This window comes from Acanthopagrus latus, chromosome 19 (genome assembly GCF_904848185.1).
Source record: "Acanthopagrus latus isolate v.2019 chromosome 19, fAcaLat1.1, whole genome shotgun sequence".
NCBI lineage: Eukaryota > Metazoa > Chordata > Actinopteri > Spariformes > Sparidae > Acanthopagrus > Acanthopagrus latus.
Window position 1 is genome coordinate 6,733,521 of NC_051057.1, and position 13,990 is coordinate 6,747,510.

General features: G+C 42.4%; 1 protein-coding gene across 5 annotated transcripts in view; it reads right to left on the reverse strand.

The window, feature by feature from the left end:
* LOC119008605 (partitioning defective 3 homolog) overlaps positions 1-13,990 on the reverse strand; it is a 377,798-nt gene that overhangs the window by 138,759 nt on the left and 225,049 nt on the right. For all 5 annotated transcript variants that reach the window (XM_037079110.1, XM_037079112.1, XM_037079111.1 and 2 more), the window contains one exon: positions 3,333-3,477. In XM_037079110.1, the coding sequence (XP_036935005.1) occupies positions 3,333-3,477 (145 nt within the window). The remainder of the gene's footprint in view (positions 1-3,332; positions 3,478-13,990) is intronic.

Genomic DNA, 13,990 nt, shown 5'->3' on the forward strand with positions numbered 1-13,990 from the left:
CTCAGTGCATACGGTGTGTGCATGTGAGAAGCTAAATCTGACAATATCACAGCATCTGAGCATTGCTGAGGCAAATAGGGAATAGGATTATCTCTGACTATTGATTAACACACACACACACACACACACACGCACACACACACGCACACACACACACACACACACACACACACACACACACACACACACACACACACACACACACACACGCTCACATGCACCCACACACACACCCATGCTGAATGACAGCCTGAAACAATTCAGCGAAGATAGAAGTAAAGAGCCCATACAATCGATATGATGGCACATACCAGCTTTATAGCACCTCTCTCCTGTGTCACTTTGTGCTTTTTCTTTGCTGTTGCAATGGCAATTATAATGTCTTTCTATAGAACATTTCCCAGTGGAGAACCAAGACCTACTGCTACTGTTTTCAGAGGAAAGACAGCTTGCTACCTGTGACTGCTGGAAGTAGAAGAGACGATCCACTTTATGATCGATACCTGGGTGAGGTAAGCTAAGGCATCCATAACACATAGTAGCTAGTTGCTAAAAAAAGAGAGTGTAGCAATAACACTGATATGTTGGCAGAAATATGGAGTCTACAGTATCACTGTATTGACTTGCTGCCATCTGCAATGACTCACAATCAAAGCCAGAGCTTAATTCTTGTGGAGCAAAACCATCCTGTCCCATTTACCTCTGTGTCATAGTCCACTTATGGCAGCGCAGGCCATATAATGGAGCCGAGGAGCAGAGGAGAGGGTCTGATTCAGTTAGAGAGTTCCTATGCTGGCTCTTAAGATGTAAAATCCCTTAGTGTTTTGTCAGTAATCACTATTTACTCTGAGGAAAAATATATGTATGTAGCTGTGTGTGTGTGTATTTGTGCGTGTGCGTGTGCGTGTGCGTGTGCGTGCGTGGATCTATGATATGCCTATGGAGTCTGCCACAGCACAAACTCCACATGTCTGGCCTTCATGATTCAGTAATTTAGCAGGTCTAGATACACTCAGCATCAAGCTGTCAGTCAAGCCCTGGCGGCTGTGTGCTTCCTGACCTTGCCGAGCCGATCTCAGCATCTGTCCTCTAACCACAACTGTCACTTTTCACACACAAGGCAATAAGTCTGAACCCATCTGAACGAACACATAGAAGAAGACAGAGAGTGGAAACAGCTATTGTCTGTCTGGCCTGCAGATATTTACTATCCACGCAGAAAAATGCATTTTATTGTCTTACTAAGTGATGAGGCTATTTTGTTGTAGTCTTATAATGTGTCAATTTCTGCTTATTTATTGCCTTATCCCAAACTGAAGTGGGTAGATGCAGTACACTGACATTTTGGTTAAATTCAGAAATGGAAAGGGGGAAAAAAACAAACAATGCACATGTGAGATGAATATCATGAATACTGATGCTGTTTGCTTTCAAAGTCATTTTTGAGACATTTGATCAAGGTTAACCACATCTTAGTTCTGTGTAGTCTGTGAGATGCAAGGTCATTGCCACTTGCTTGTGGACACATGGAGGATGGAGAGACAGTACTGTCTTTTTCCAGTTTTTCCAATACACTAACTGTGCTTGAATGCATTTTAAGGACCAAACAAAATACATTGCCTGCATCAGTAAATTGAAGTGTCAAAGGGAGAAAAGAAGGATCAGACATCCAGAAATTGCAGAAACAACACATTTGACTGACCAAATTCCTTCATCTACTTCGCAGATACTGCATTTTATAAACTTGACTCTGACTGCAGCAGAAATCTAAACAGAAGTGTGTCAGTTTAAAAAGTTGAAGACCTGTCACAGAATGTAGGCATGGGTTAATGAGGGCACGAGTCAGAGACAGCCTCAAGACAGGGAAGAAAGGAACTGACATTTTTCTTTTTGCCGCGAGACAAGCCGAGTCAAAGATCTGAGACTCCGGGACTCCGCCGAGCTTCGGCTGTGATAAGTTGCTGCTTTAGCACCCACTCCACCCCCTCCCCTAAAACTTTTCCACTTGGCTCATTTGACTCCCACTCTGCAGGATGAGATGAGTGCTGGGTGCCCTTGAAGTTTCAATGGCAAGAAACTTTTCCATCAGTGCGCCCACAGTTGCCGCTTATGATCACAGTAGCATTCTGGAATGCCTGCATTGGAGAAGCCAGTTGAATAAATAAGCCAAACTGAGAGGAAAACCCACCCATTTTCAGATCATTATTATTTGGGGTGGAGGAGAAAGACACAACGAGAGACTGAAAATGAGAAGGGGAGAGAGAGAAGACAGAGGGGGAGAGAGAGTGTCAGGGGCAAGCCCTATTGATCTGGAAGCTTAATTAACCATCAGATGCCTCTGACACAGCCTCTGATCTTCTGTGATCAGTGGCAGAGTGGCACCGCTCAGGGGGAGATGGTGGGGAGGGAATAGGAGAGAAACAGGAGAACGGATGGGGAGAAGGGCAGAGAGGGAGAAACTGTAGATCGTTGACAGATTACAAATTCACTCCATCTGAGCAGAGGAGGATGGAAGGGTGATGGTGGGGCGGGAGCTGAAAGAGTCAACGGTGAGGAGGGGGTTTATCAGCGGAGAGAGAAACGAGGTGAAAGGAGAAACACAAGGGGGAAACAAGGGTAAGACAGAGACAAATCAGATACAAACGACAAAAGAAGAAAGGATGGAGAGAAAACAATCGCATGTGGATGGGAAAGAAGATTTAAAAATGAACAAAAACCGGTTGTGTGCGTGGATACATGTGACTGCACTGCATTCCCCCACAAACGCACCCTCCCCTACACTGGTGCAATCGCCTTCGCCTTCTGTCTGTATGCATATGTGAGAGGTCTGTCGATGCTCAGATGACAGCAGCGACTGGCAGAGGATTGAATTGCCAATTCTAATACACCTGAAGAGATGAGATCTTAGCCCACTGATGTCAGCTGGGTAGAATGGGAATTGACCTGAGTGAAGTCAGTCAGGAGCGGAGTGAAGGCAGGGAGGATTGTGGATGACGTTAATCCCTGAGAGGTTTGAATAGTGTCTGGGTGTACCTTGGGGTGCAGTGCGATGAGGCTGGATGAGGCTTTGAAGGTGATGAGGAGACACCTCAGAAAGGGGGGGTGGATGTTAAAATTGATCAGGGAATGTCAATATACAGACAGCAGCAATTCAAGGGAAAAGTATATCCAATGGGCGTGGGGTTAGCAGGTCAACCACACTTCCTATCAATGTGAATGGGGAGTGACCGGCCAAAAGAAATCCAATTTGTGGTGTCACTTTGTCTAAAAAAAAAAGAGACACCTAGGTGCTGAAAGGGAGAGTAAGAGAACCTCAGCGTTATTTGACTCACCAATGCGTCCAGTCATATTAGGCAGCAATGTGGAGCTGTTGTCCAAGCCTTCTATGGTTTCATATAGGGAGTGGGAAATCCGCCGCTCATGGTTGTCCAGTAGAGAGTTCACAGGATGGTCTAATACCGGAGGACTGCCAGGGGCCTACAGAGACCGGAAAAGAGATGAGGAGTAGGAATGGGGCTTACAAATAGGTACAGTGCCAATTCAACTTTCCATTTAGTCTGATAAATTGTATATTAATTATTTCCCTTAAAGGGCAAATTAGTTTTTTTTTCCCCACAAACATTTAAATCAAAGTAATATTTTTAACTGACAGATTTGAATAAAAACATTATATAAAACAAAGAAAATCTGTTTCTGTGTCTCTCAACTGTGCATGTCTCCACAGTGGTGTGTCAGTGATGGATGCACCAATTCTCATTCTGGTACAGACTTCTCTACTGCCATTAAATGAAAAGTCTAGCCTAAACTGATACTGCTACTATCTTCTTTAACAGCTACTACCAGTCACATTAACATTTCACAGCATTATCTTGAAATACAAACATTAATAAGTTAATTAACAACTAATAACTTCATTAATAACCCTAACCCCAATTCAGACTGATAGAAGTTTACCACCATTGCTCTTGATCTACTCACCAGAATACACTGGACAATTTATTGCACACAAACTGCAAAAAAACTGCAACTGCAAAAAAAGTTAAATTCACGCACAAACGAAAAAAATAGGCCTGCATAAAGCGGCCCCCAATGGGACGCTGTCAATACTCCAGAAACATGGAATCAGGCCTCAATGTCGATCTTGGCTTACATCGGTATTTTCTGGCTCAGCAGTGTGAAACGGCTCCTGTAGTAGTCAGAGCTGGATAGAGCTCCATGGATTTCTTATAGGCCAATAGACAGCTGCCTCTAACAATGATCCCCAGTAAATGGACCAGTGACATTTGCCATGTGGTCGATATGCCGCACTGCTGGTTATTGAGCCCACTGTACACTCAGTGCATGTGTCAGTCTTGACAGGGGACACAGTTAGCGGTTAGGCTTTGGGTCTGGGACCACTGGGCCCAGATACTGTGTCCAGTCTGCAGCAGCCAATAGTCTTTCAAATGTGGTATTTTTAGACAATGAAGCTGCCACAGTAAGAGTAAGGGGAAAAAATTCACTTCCACGTGCAGAGAGTGGCTTTATTTCCCACAATGCTTCATAGCAGCCTGTGGGTTGCCACGGGAATGCACTGAACTCCCTGTACAGGACCTATTACAGATAGCTCCCTTGCAGCTAGATAGTCTGCACAGTTCAACTCTGTACCTCAAGCATGCTTTAAACCAGAAGGCCCTGGCTAATATTGATGTCTCACAACACTCTGCTGGCTCCTGGCCAAGAGTAAAAGATCAGACAACAACTGCAGCAGAAGGACAGGGGAGCAGGAGGAAGAGGAGGGGAGAAGACGAAGAGGAGGTGGCGGGAAGTATTTGGTAAATAAATGGAAGGAGTAACGAGAAAAACAGGGGATTGTGCGTGCTGCCAAGTCGCCTTCTCGTGGGAGTAGCGTGCCCTGGGAGATGCATACCGGGGCGGAGGGACTTATCGGCTATTTAATATAAATGAGAGGTTTAATGAGGTTGAGAGTGCAGGACTTTATCGCAACAGGGAATTGATAAGAGCGGGTTGTGAGGAGAAGCCGTGTGTGTGTGTGTGTGTGTGTGTGTGTGTGTGTGTGTGTGTGTGTGTGAGTGTGTGTGTGAAATTGGGGGCTAGGTCAACGCAATTACAATCAGAGCCATAGCCACTGCGAGCCTTATAATAAAAAGCATGTCCCCGGATGATTCAGACTCAATAGGGTTCAAATTGTCGAAATGAAGATTTATTTTACTCACTTTCTCTCTCTTTTACTCAACCCCTCTCTGCACATTTTAATCTGATTCAGATCTAGAGACTTGTCACTTGTCATGAGCAGGGAAGAAGTAAGATGGAGGGTTTTAGGGAGGAGGTAGGGAAATGAGTGGACACGGTGAAACAGAGAGGAAGCAGTTGAGAACCAAATGATATGAAAAGTATGTATAGAATGTGTCAAGAGCAATGGATCTGAGAAAGACAACGCTGTCACTGTCTCTATGTATCCCTCAGAGCTGAACAGGCTCATTTTAAAAGTATTCATTGGCTTCTATGGCAAATAGACTTTGGAATCAAGTTGACACAGAGGCAAAATGGTAGCAATTTAATTTTTGTGTATCCAGTATTAATTAAGTTTGCTTCCCCGCATGCTAATGCTTTAGCACACTATGCATGTTTGCTGACTTGTGAAGGTTTACTGACTTCTGCATGACAAGCTGGCTCATTTTATGTAAAATCTGCACCCTCTGCTGTCGCTTCATATTATCATCACTATTATTATTATCATCACTATTATTATTATTATTATTATTATTATTATTATTATTATTATTATTATTATCATCATCATCATTATTATTAGTAGTAGTAGTAGTAGGAAATATCTTGTGATGAAACGAGACAGGGGCATTTTGCCGCAGAGGCAGCAGGTTGATAAAATAAGGAAATTGGAGAGTATCAATCATCACAATTGGAAAAAAAGAAATGTGCCAAAATATCAGCAAACTAGAATTACATCCTCACAGTTGTAAGTCTCCACCAAGCAGTTTGAAGACATTCAATTTAAAGACTATTTTCACAGCGGAGTACAGAGGACTGATACAGAGCCTTGTCAAATGGGGGAATGACAATCACCAGAAGCTCAATGTCAGTATAAGATATCAAACCACTGACTGTGGCACTTCAAATATAGATGTTGCAAGGTGAGCAGACAAGATTATTGTCACCAAGTCGAAATGTGAAATATTGTTCCGGAGTTATGCGGTTGACTAATGGCTAGGAAAGTTAGCCATCGGCCATTATGATGTCACAGTGAAGTTGCCTTTTCACCTTTTGGATATTAACTGTCATCAATTAATTATTCATCTTATTACTCATCAGTGTGAACAAGTTGTCATATTTAGCATGTGAATTCTCAAGTGGTGGCCAAAAACTTGTTTTGTGGGGTCAAATTGACCTTGACCTTTGACCACCCAGTTCTAATTAGCTCATTGCTGAGACCAAGTGATAGTTTGGGCCAAATTTGAAGAAATTCCTTTCAGGTGTCCCGGAGATATTGCATGGGATGAACAGAAGGACAACTGGAAGACATAATGCCAAAGGCACCAGTCATCAGGACATAGGCATAAGACAAATTAAGATCTTTAAGGTATATCACAGTGTTAACAAGAGCAGCAGCACGTTGGTCAAGGCTCTTTCAGATTATCAGTGTCTTTGTTGGGATTTTTGTGCTTTCTTACCACTGGTTCTCATCACCTCATCATGTGTTTAATCTGTCTTAATCTAGTCATTTTCAGAGTGGATTATCCTGTTGACTGAGGGAGAGAGCCGAGCACTGTGATTTACACTGAGCCCAGTCAAGATCATCTGCTGCTCAGCTCCCACTGGACTGACTGAGCATGCCTGTGTGTTTGTGTGTTTAAGGTAATGCTTTTGTTTGTCTATAGCCTCATTCACACTGCCCTTTCAGCGCGGGAATCATGTGATGATATTCCCCCTCGCAACAGTGATGTGGTGACCAGTAGTGTCTTTGGCAATTTATATGAGTAAAAACATACCGCATCCATACATGGAAAAGCCTCTGTCATCCTGTACATCCTACCGACTCTTCATGACATTTCTGCCTGAAGAACAGCATCTGTCAGCTCCTACAGTTGAACGGTTGTGACAATGTGACATTATTTAGAGCAAAAAAACTTGGTTGAGTGTGAACAAACAAAGGCAGCGTAATGGTGAGCCTTTGTTGCGATGATATTGCGGAGTCTCTGTGTGAAAAGGGCTACATAAACACAGACGCACATGCGCATGAATACATGTTTGCACTCACACACTCAGATGCTTCCCTCACACATTAGCCCTTTTCACACAAGGACATGACAGAGCAATTATCACTGCAAACGAAGGTTTGCCTTGCCACCTTTGCTCACACTGAACCAAGTATCTGCACCTACATCTGTAACTTTGACGCAGATAGTGAGATGGAGTATCAGAGCATGATCCCCGCACTGGAAATGCAGTGTGAATGGGGCTTGTGTTTGTATGAATGCAGACTAATAAAATGTTAAAATGTTTTTTCTCTCCCTGTGTGCCAGCATCTGCCTGACCTTGAGTTCTGAGAATAGTGAATGAGAAGAAGCAGTGTGTTGACAGTGCTGGTCTTGAGCTGTCAACTAAGGCTAATAATGTCTAGTCCATGGCCATTTTTTGGCCTTCTATCCTGGTCTCAGCCTGTTGCCATGGCTCTAATCCAGTCAACCTCCATCATAATGCTGTAATTACAATCCTTAAGCTGCTGCATCCTGCCCTGGGCACAACTCACCCTTCCGCTGGCTAGATACCACACTTTCATTAGCTTCTCACATCCACCTAGAGCCTCATCTAATGCCAGTGCTTCCCGAAGTGGTTGCCCAGGTCTTTTCGGAGTTCTTAGGGAAACTTCCAATTCACAACATCCTCTATCAAATGGGAAATAAGAAGGCTCCAGCATGGTGTGTGTGAATATCTCCTGGTCAGGTGCAACTCCTCCATCACTGCCGTTTCTTCAACTGAAGACAATAACTGTATTTTTTTTGTGCAATAATATTATATACAGCCAATAGCTGAACACCACATGTACAATGCTGTGAAAGTGAAAGGACTGTGTGTAAATGTATTCACATACAACTGTGGATGTTGCCTAACAACACTTGGGTCTTGAGGCACTAAAGCACACACTTCACCTTTGCAGTTGTCCACCATGCCCAAGCAGCCCACTCAACCACCAGATTCAATATATTATTTTCTCAATTGGTCCTATTGAGTTTCCCTTGCCGCTCCTAAATGAGTTAGTCCTCAGAGAGCTGGCTGGGAATGAGGACCCAGCAGTGCCGGAATTGCATTTATGCTGCTCTGTGAGCTACTTTCTCCAATTTAGTCACTGCCTCATTGCAAACTGCATTTCCCAGGGTGCACTGCCCAGTGCCCTTGCTTCATCCGCTTTCTATGAATCTCTGTTATTTGCTATAAAAAACTGGGGAGCAATCGTTCCTACATGTCATGACCTAATTAGACTTCAATCACTCCATATTAAGTCTGGGGCTGGGGGCTGGGGGGGTCTAACAGATTTCCCTCCCTTCTCTTGCTTCTGATGGGGGCCAGTGTCTCAATGTTTTAAGGTCTCTCCCAGCAGTGGCCAGCTCAATACTAATAAAACCATAATTTACTAGGCCGGGGTTCTGATTGATAGCTCTCTCAAGGCTCTATCGATCAGTCCTCTCTCATCCAAGTGAGCATCTTTTGTTAGGGCCAGCCACTTCCTTCCCCTTGTCTCTTTGCATAAGCATTCATGTAGTGACTAACAGCAATGCTTTTGGAATGGATTACAAACAGGCCAATTGGCATGCTGAGGAGACTACTTTGCTGCTCTTTTATATAGAGACTAAGCTGTTACATCTCCTCTCTTCACAGAGTTAACTGAGCTACTGCCTGTAAGCTCTATGAGGCAACAATGCTGGTTGCGAACACACAGAGCAAAGTCTCTGCAGGCTTTGATCTTATTCCTGTACCCCATGCTGCTCTGCATCAATAATAAATCAGTGTTCCAGCATGCCCATTACCTGACCATGATCCTTAATGGTTAGCTGCAAGATAGAAGTAAGGTAAATGATGATCCTTTGTTGGTCATCATTCAAAGCAAATGGCCTCGGATAGAACAATTAACTGTTCTTAGAGGAGATCATTTTTGCTTCCTGTTCCCTGTGAAACTGCCCACTGCTGTATGTTGTACTCACTCATAAGCCTTTTAATGTTGGTTGACCCCCTCACCCACTCGTCTGCCCCGTCATTCGTATGCATCACACTCCTCACATTCCTTCAGTTTTCGAGCATTGACATTAATTAGCTGTCATGTATATGAAAACCTCATGTCGGGATCACTAGCTGTGCATTTGATGAGGCACTGCCGACGAGGCTGGACATTTCTGTGAATGTGGTACTGTGTCAGCGGTTTAAGGAAATGAGAAAACAGGAAACCCGAAACACGTTTTCTCAGCTGACTAAACGCACTTGGCCACTTTGCTGTGGTTTCTCGTACCACATGGTATTTACATAATTGTGGTTTGTAGGACTGGAACATCTTTCAAGTGGTCACAAGATGTGGAATGCTTTACATAAAAGCTTATGTATAAAGTAAAGGTTGCAAATATTTGAGGTGAAGGACTGCATTGATAGCACTGCCATCCTTGGGCAGAGGCTCTGTCTCATGAGTTATCATGAGAACTTTATAGAGAAGCGCCACGATGCAAAAATAATACTGGGAAATTCAACTGAATCTGTAGACTGTCGAATAAGCAAAGCAAACAGACAGGAAAGATGAGAAAGGTTTTTGGGTGAAGCATCTTGGGTGAAGTAAGTTTTCATTGCCGGTTATAAATTCAGCGCTTCATTGGCAAGTCGCTGTCGCGCTTTCAAGAAGGACAACAAAGGAAAAAAAAACACACGACAACCAGTCTGTCAAAAATAGTTGATGTCTGCAGGAGATCTCTGTCATAAATAACATCATGAATGCACAGAGAGGCGTGTGCGCACGTCCTGTGATGATTTTTAAATCAGAGAAATGAAACCCAGCCATGAGCGTACTTATCATCAGTCTGTCTGCTTTTAGATTCCAGTGTGATAAATATCTTAGTAATGTCATGAACCGCTGTAGCTGTTGCAACAGACAGAAACAAACATCTACCACTGAGCGAAAGATCATAAACAGAATGGGGGTTGGTTTAGCTCAGGCACTAAATACATCTTATTTTTCAAGGCATAATATAACCCTAAATATTTACACATTTGCCACTATCTTAGTTACAATCCTCCTTTTAATAAAATGAGTTCTGATGATGTCTCATGATAAGCAGACATCACTGTTCTGCCCGTAGGTCCAGTTTCTACAGCAGAAAGTAGGGCAGCTGATCAAATGCAAATCTCATGTTCACATTCATATAAACTGCTCATTAATTAGGTCTATATGTCACCGTGAGACACAGTCAAGTGATCATCCTTTTGTTCTGCAGTCTATCCAGCACCCCTTGTCTCAGCTTGTGAAAGATTTTTACATTTGTGCTACACTTTGCTCAGTGTTTCCCATTTTAAAGGATATTACTAATTGCTATTGCTGCAGGTTCTTCCAACTAATGTTATATAACTGTATCACTGAGATTACTATGGTTGACAACAACAGCCATACTTCAAAAGGAAATACACTTTATTTTCACACTGTGAAAACAATGATGAACATTGGTGGCATAAAATCACTGAAGTATTAGGGTTAATGTTGGTTATTTGAATAAATGCATGTATATTCTTTAATAAGTGATTATCAGACTGGCTAATATGGCTGAGATATCCGGGCTGATATTCAGAATTTTTTTCTGTTAATTTTTTTTGTTGGATTGCTGAAAACATAAACTAATTTAAAAATGTATGTGATCTATTTTGGCTCTGATGCTCTCTCAAACAATGTCCTGCCCACAACAATATGTGGTTTTTAACACATCAAAATGAATAGCCTATAAACACTGAACCATGTGAATGCAAAGTAACTAGTAACTAAAATTATCAAAGTGAAGTATCTGCACAGTACATTGTACTGATGATTCTATTAGTGGTTGTCCGAAGATTTTCATTTTGACTGCAAATGAATATCGGTCACAAATGTTGGTTTTCAGTCTCCACGATTTCTAATATTTGGCATCAGTATAAGCCCTGAAAAAGCAATACCAGTGGACCCCTAGTTGGTAGAAAATCAGAGAACCTATCGCCGACAGGGTATGTATGTACACTATATTACCAAAAGTATTCGCTCACCCATTCAAATGATCAGAATCAGGTGTTCTAATCACTTGGCCTGGCCCCAGGTGTATAAATTCAAGCACTCAGGCATGCAGACTGTGAAACAAGACATTTGTGAAAGAATGGGCCGCTCTCAGGAGCTCAGTGAATTCCAGCGTGGAACTGTCATAGGATGCCACTTGTGCAACAAATCCAGTCGTGAAATTTCCTCGCTCCTAAATATTCCACAGTCAACTGTCAGCTCTATTATAACAAAATGGAAGCGTTTGGGAACAACAGCAACTCAGCCACGAAGTGGTAGGCCACGTAAAGTGACGGAGAGGGGTCAGCGGATGCTGAAGCGCATAGTGCAAAGAGGTCGCCGACTTTCTGCACAGTCAATTGCTAGAGAGCTACAAACTTCATGTGACCTTCAGATTAGCCCAAGTACAGTACGCAGAGAGCTTCATGGAATGGGTTTCCATGGCCGAGCAGCTGCAGCCAAGCCACACATCACCAAGTGCAATGCAAGGCGTCGGATGCAATGGTGTAAAGCACGCCGTCACTGGCCTCTAGAGCAGTGGAGACGCGTTCTCTGGAGTGATGAATCACGCTTTTCCATCTGGCAATCTGATGGACGAGTCTGGGTTTGGAGGTTGCCAGGAGAACGGTACATTTCAGATTGCATTGTGCCAACTGTGAAATTTGGTGGAGGAGGAATTATGGTATGGGGTTGTTTTTCAGGAGCTGGGCTTGGCCCCTTAGTTCCAGTGAAAGGAACATTGAATGCTTCAGGATACCAAAACATTTTGGACAATTCCATGCTCCCAACCTTGTGGGAACAGTTTGGAGCGGGCCCCTTCCTCTTCCAACATGACTGTGCACCAGTGCACAAAGCAAGGTCCATAAAGACGTGGATGACAGAGTCTGGTGTGGATGAACTTGACTGGCCTGCACAGAGTCCTGACCTGAACCCGATAGAACACCTTTGGGATGAATTAGAGCGGAGACTGAGAGCCAGGCCTTCTCGACCAACATCAGTGTGTGACCTCACCAATGCGCTTTTGGAAGAATGGTCAAAAATTCCTATAAACACTCTCCTCAACCTTGTGGACAGTCTTCCCAGAAGAGTTGAAGCTGTAATAGCTGCAAAAGGTGGACCGACATCATATTGAATTCTATGAGTTAGGAATGGGATGGCACTTCAGTTCATAGAATGAGTAAAGGCAGGTGAGCGAATACTTTTGGTAATATAGTGTATGTTGTGGCCATAATTCTTATAATATATATACACACAGTATATGATGGTTCAAAAGTACTGCAACTGTTCCTGCTTTCTGTCCTAATCTAATTATCCAAGCTAATGGTATCTGAGTGCCTAGTGCCACACTAGTCATGCTTACTGGTGTAACCTGATGAAAAACAGAACAATATAGCCCACATTTTGCACACAACTGTGGACACGAGTGATATAACGTTTTAACCACAGGTGGTCTTGTTCAGGTCTAAGAAACGAAGTCAACACACCTGCTTTTAATATACAATGATTAAACATCTGCACAGCATTTTCTCCTAATTCACCACTTTTGTTGTCTTATTGTCTTCATGTGATTGGATAGACCTGGATATGTGTACTGGAAATTTGTAACATGTGGACAATCTTTATATTCACTTTTTGACTATTATACAAGAAACTGTATTTATAATGGTGTATATTAATGTACTATTTTGTGATCATGCTGAGAGACACGGACTGGGAATATTGCTGTGGGGTAAATGCGGCCAATCATCTAATCAAGAGATGATGATTTGTTATTGTGTCACAAATAAATACAGGTGTCTGTTTACTTCTTCACGTGATGAAGACCATCTGTGGTTGAAACTACTCCAGTTAGCTCCACAGCAAATACGACTTGGGAAAAAGTGTCCCAGTGTTTGTCTTCTTCCTCTTTATTTACAACTCTCTCTACTCAAGTGAGTTTTTAATTAGTATTCATACTCAAGTAGTTATACTGATTACAAATTTTACCACTACTTGTGTCTTTATGAAAAGTAATAGTATGTTTTTTGGCTACTCCACACTGATTTTCAACAGCCAAACTACTGTAACAGATCACCATTCAATTCAGTCACAGTGACTTGAGGATCTGTCTCTGCACTGATAATGTGACTAACATAAGACGGAGCACATTCCAGAAGTGTGGGCTGAAAAAAAAAAAATGGAATTGAAATGAAAATATATTTAATTGCCTAACACATGTGATGATACATTAATGGAACTCAAATATAGAAAGGGAAATTACAAAAGTCTCTGAAGCAGCAACGCAATTACAATACTTGAAACAAATTGGCAGTGACCAATCATATCACTGACTATCTGGGGCAGACTGGTACTTTTTCAAACAAGGGCTATCTGTGGAACCAGAACAGAAGAAGAATTAATTATTCTGGGACAGCGTGTATATGCATAGAGTAAGTGTGCATGGGTTTCTGTGATTGTGTGTTTACTTATAAAATATTTAAATAATTGCATATCAAATGCAATATAAGGTATTGGTGATAGGTAATATATGGTAATATATTTTGCTCCCCATTTTAAAAAAACTCCATCTGCTCCTCTGACTTAGATCTTGTTGCTTTTGTTTTACTTCTTCTTTCACCCACTAGGTGGGGCTCCATCAGTCAGTTTCTATGAGCATTTTCAAGCAAGCGCATAAAAAAAAGATTGTAAATGAGTGTA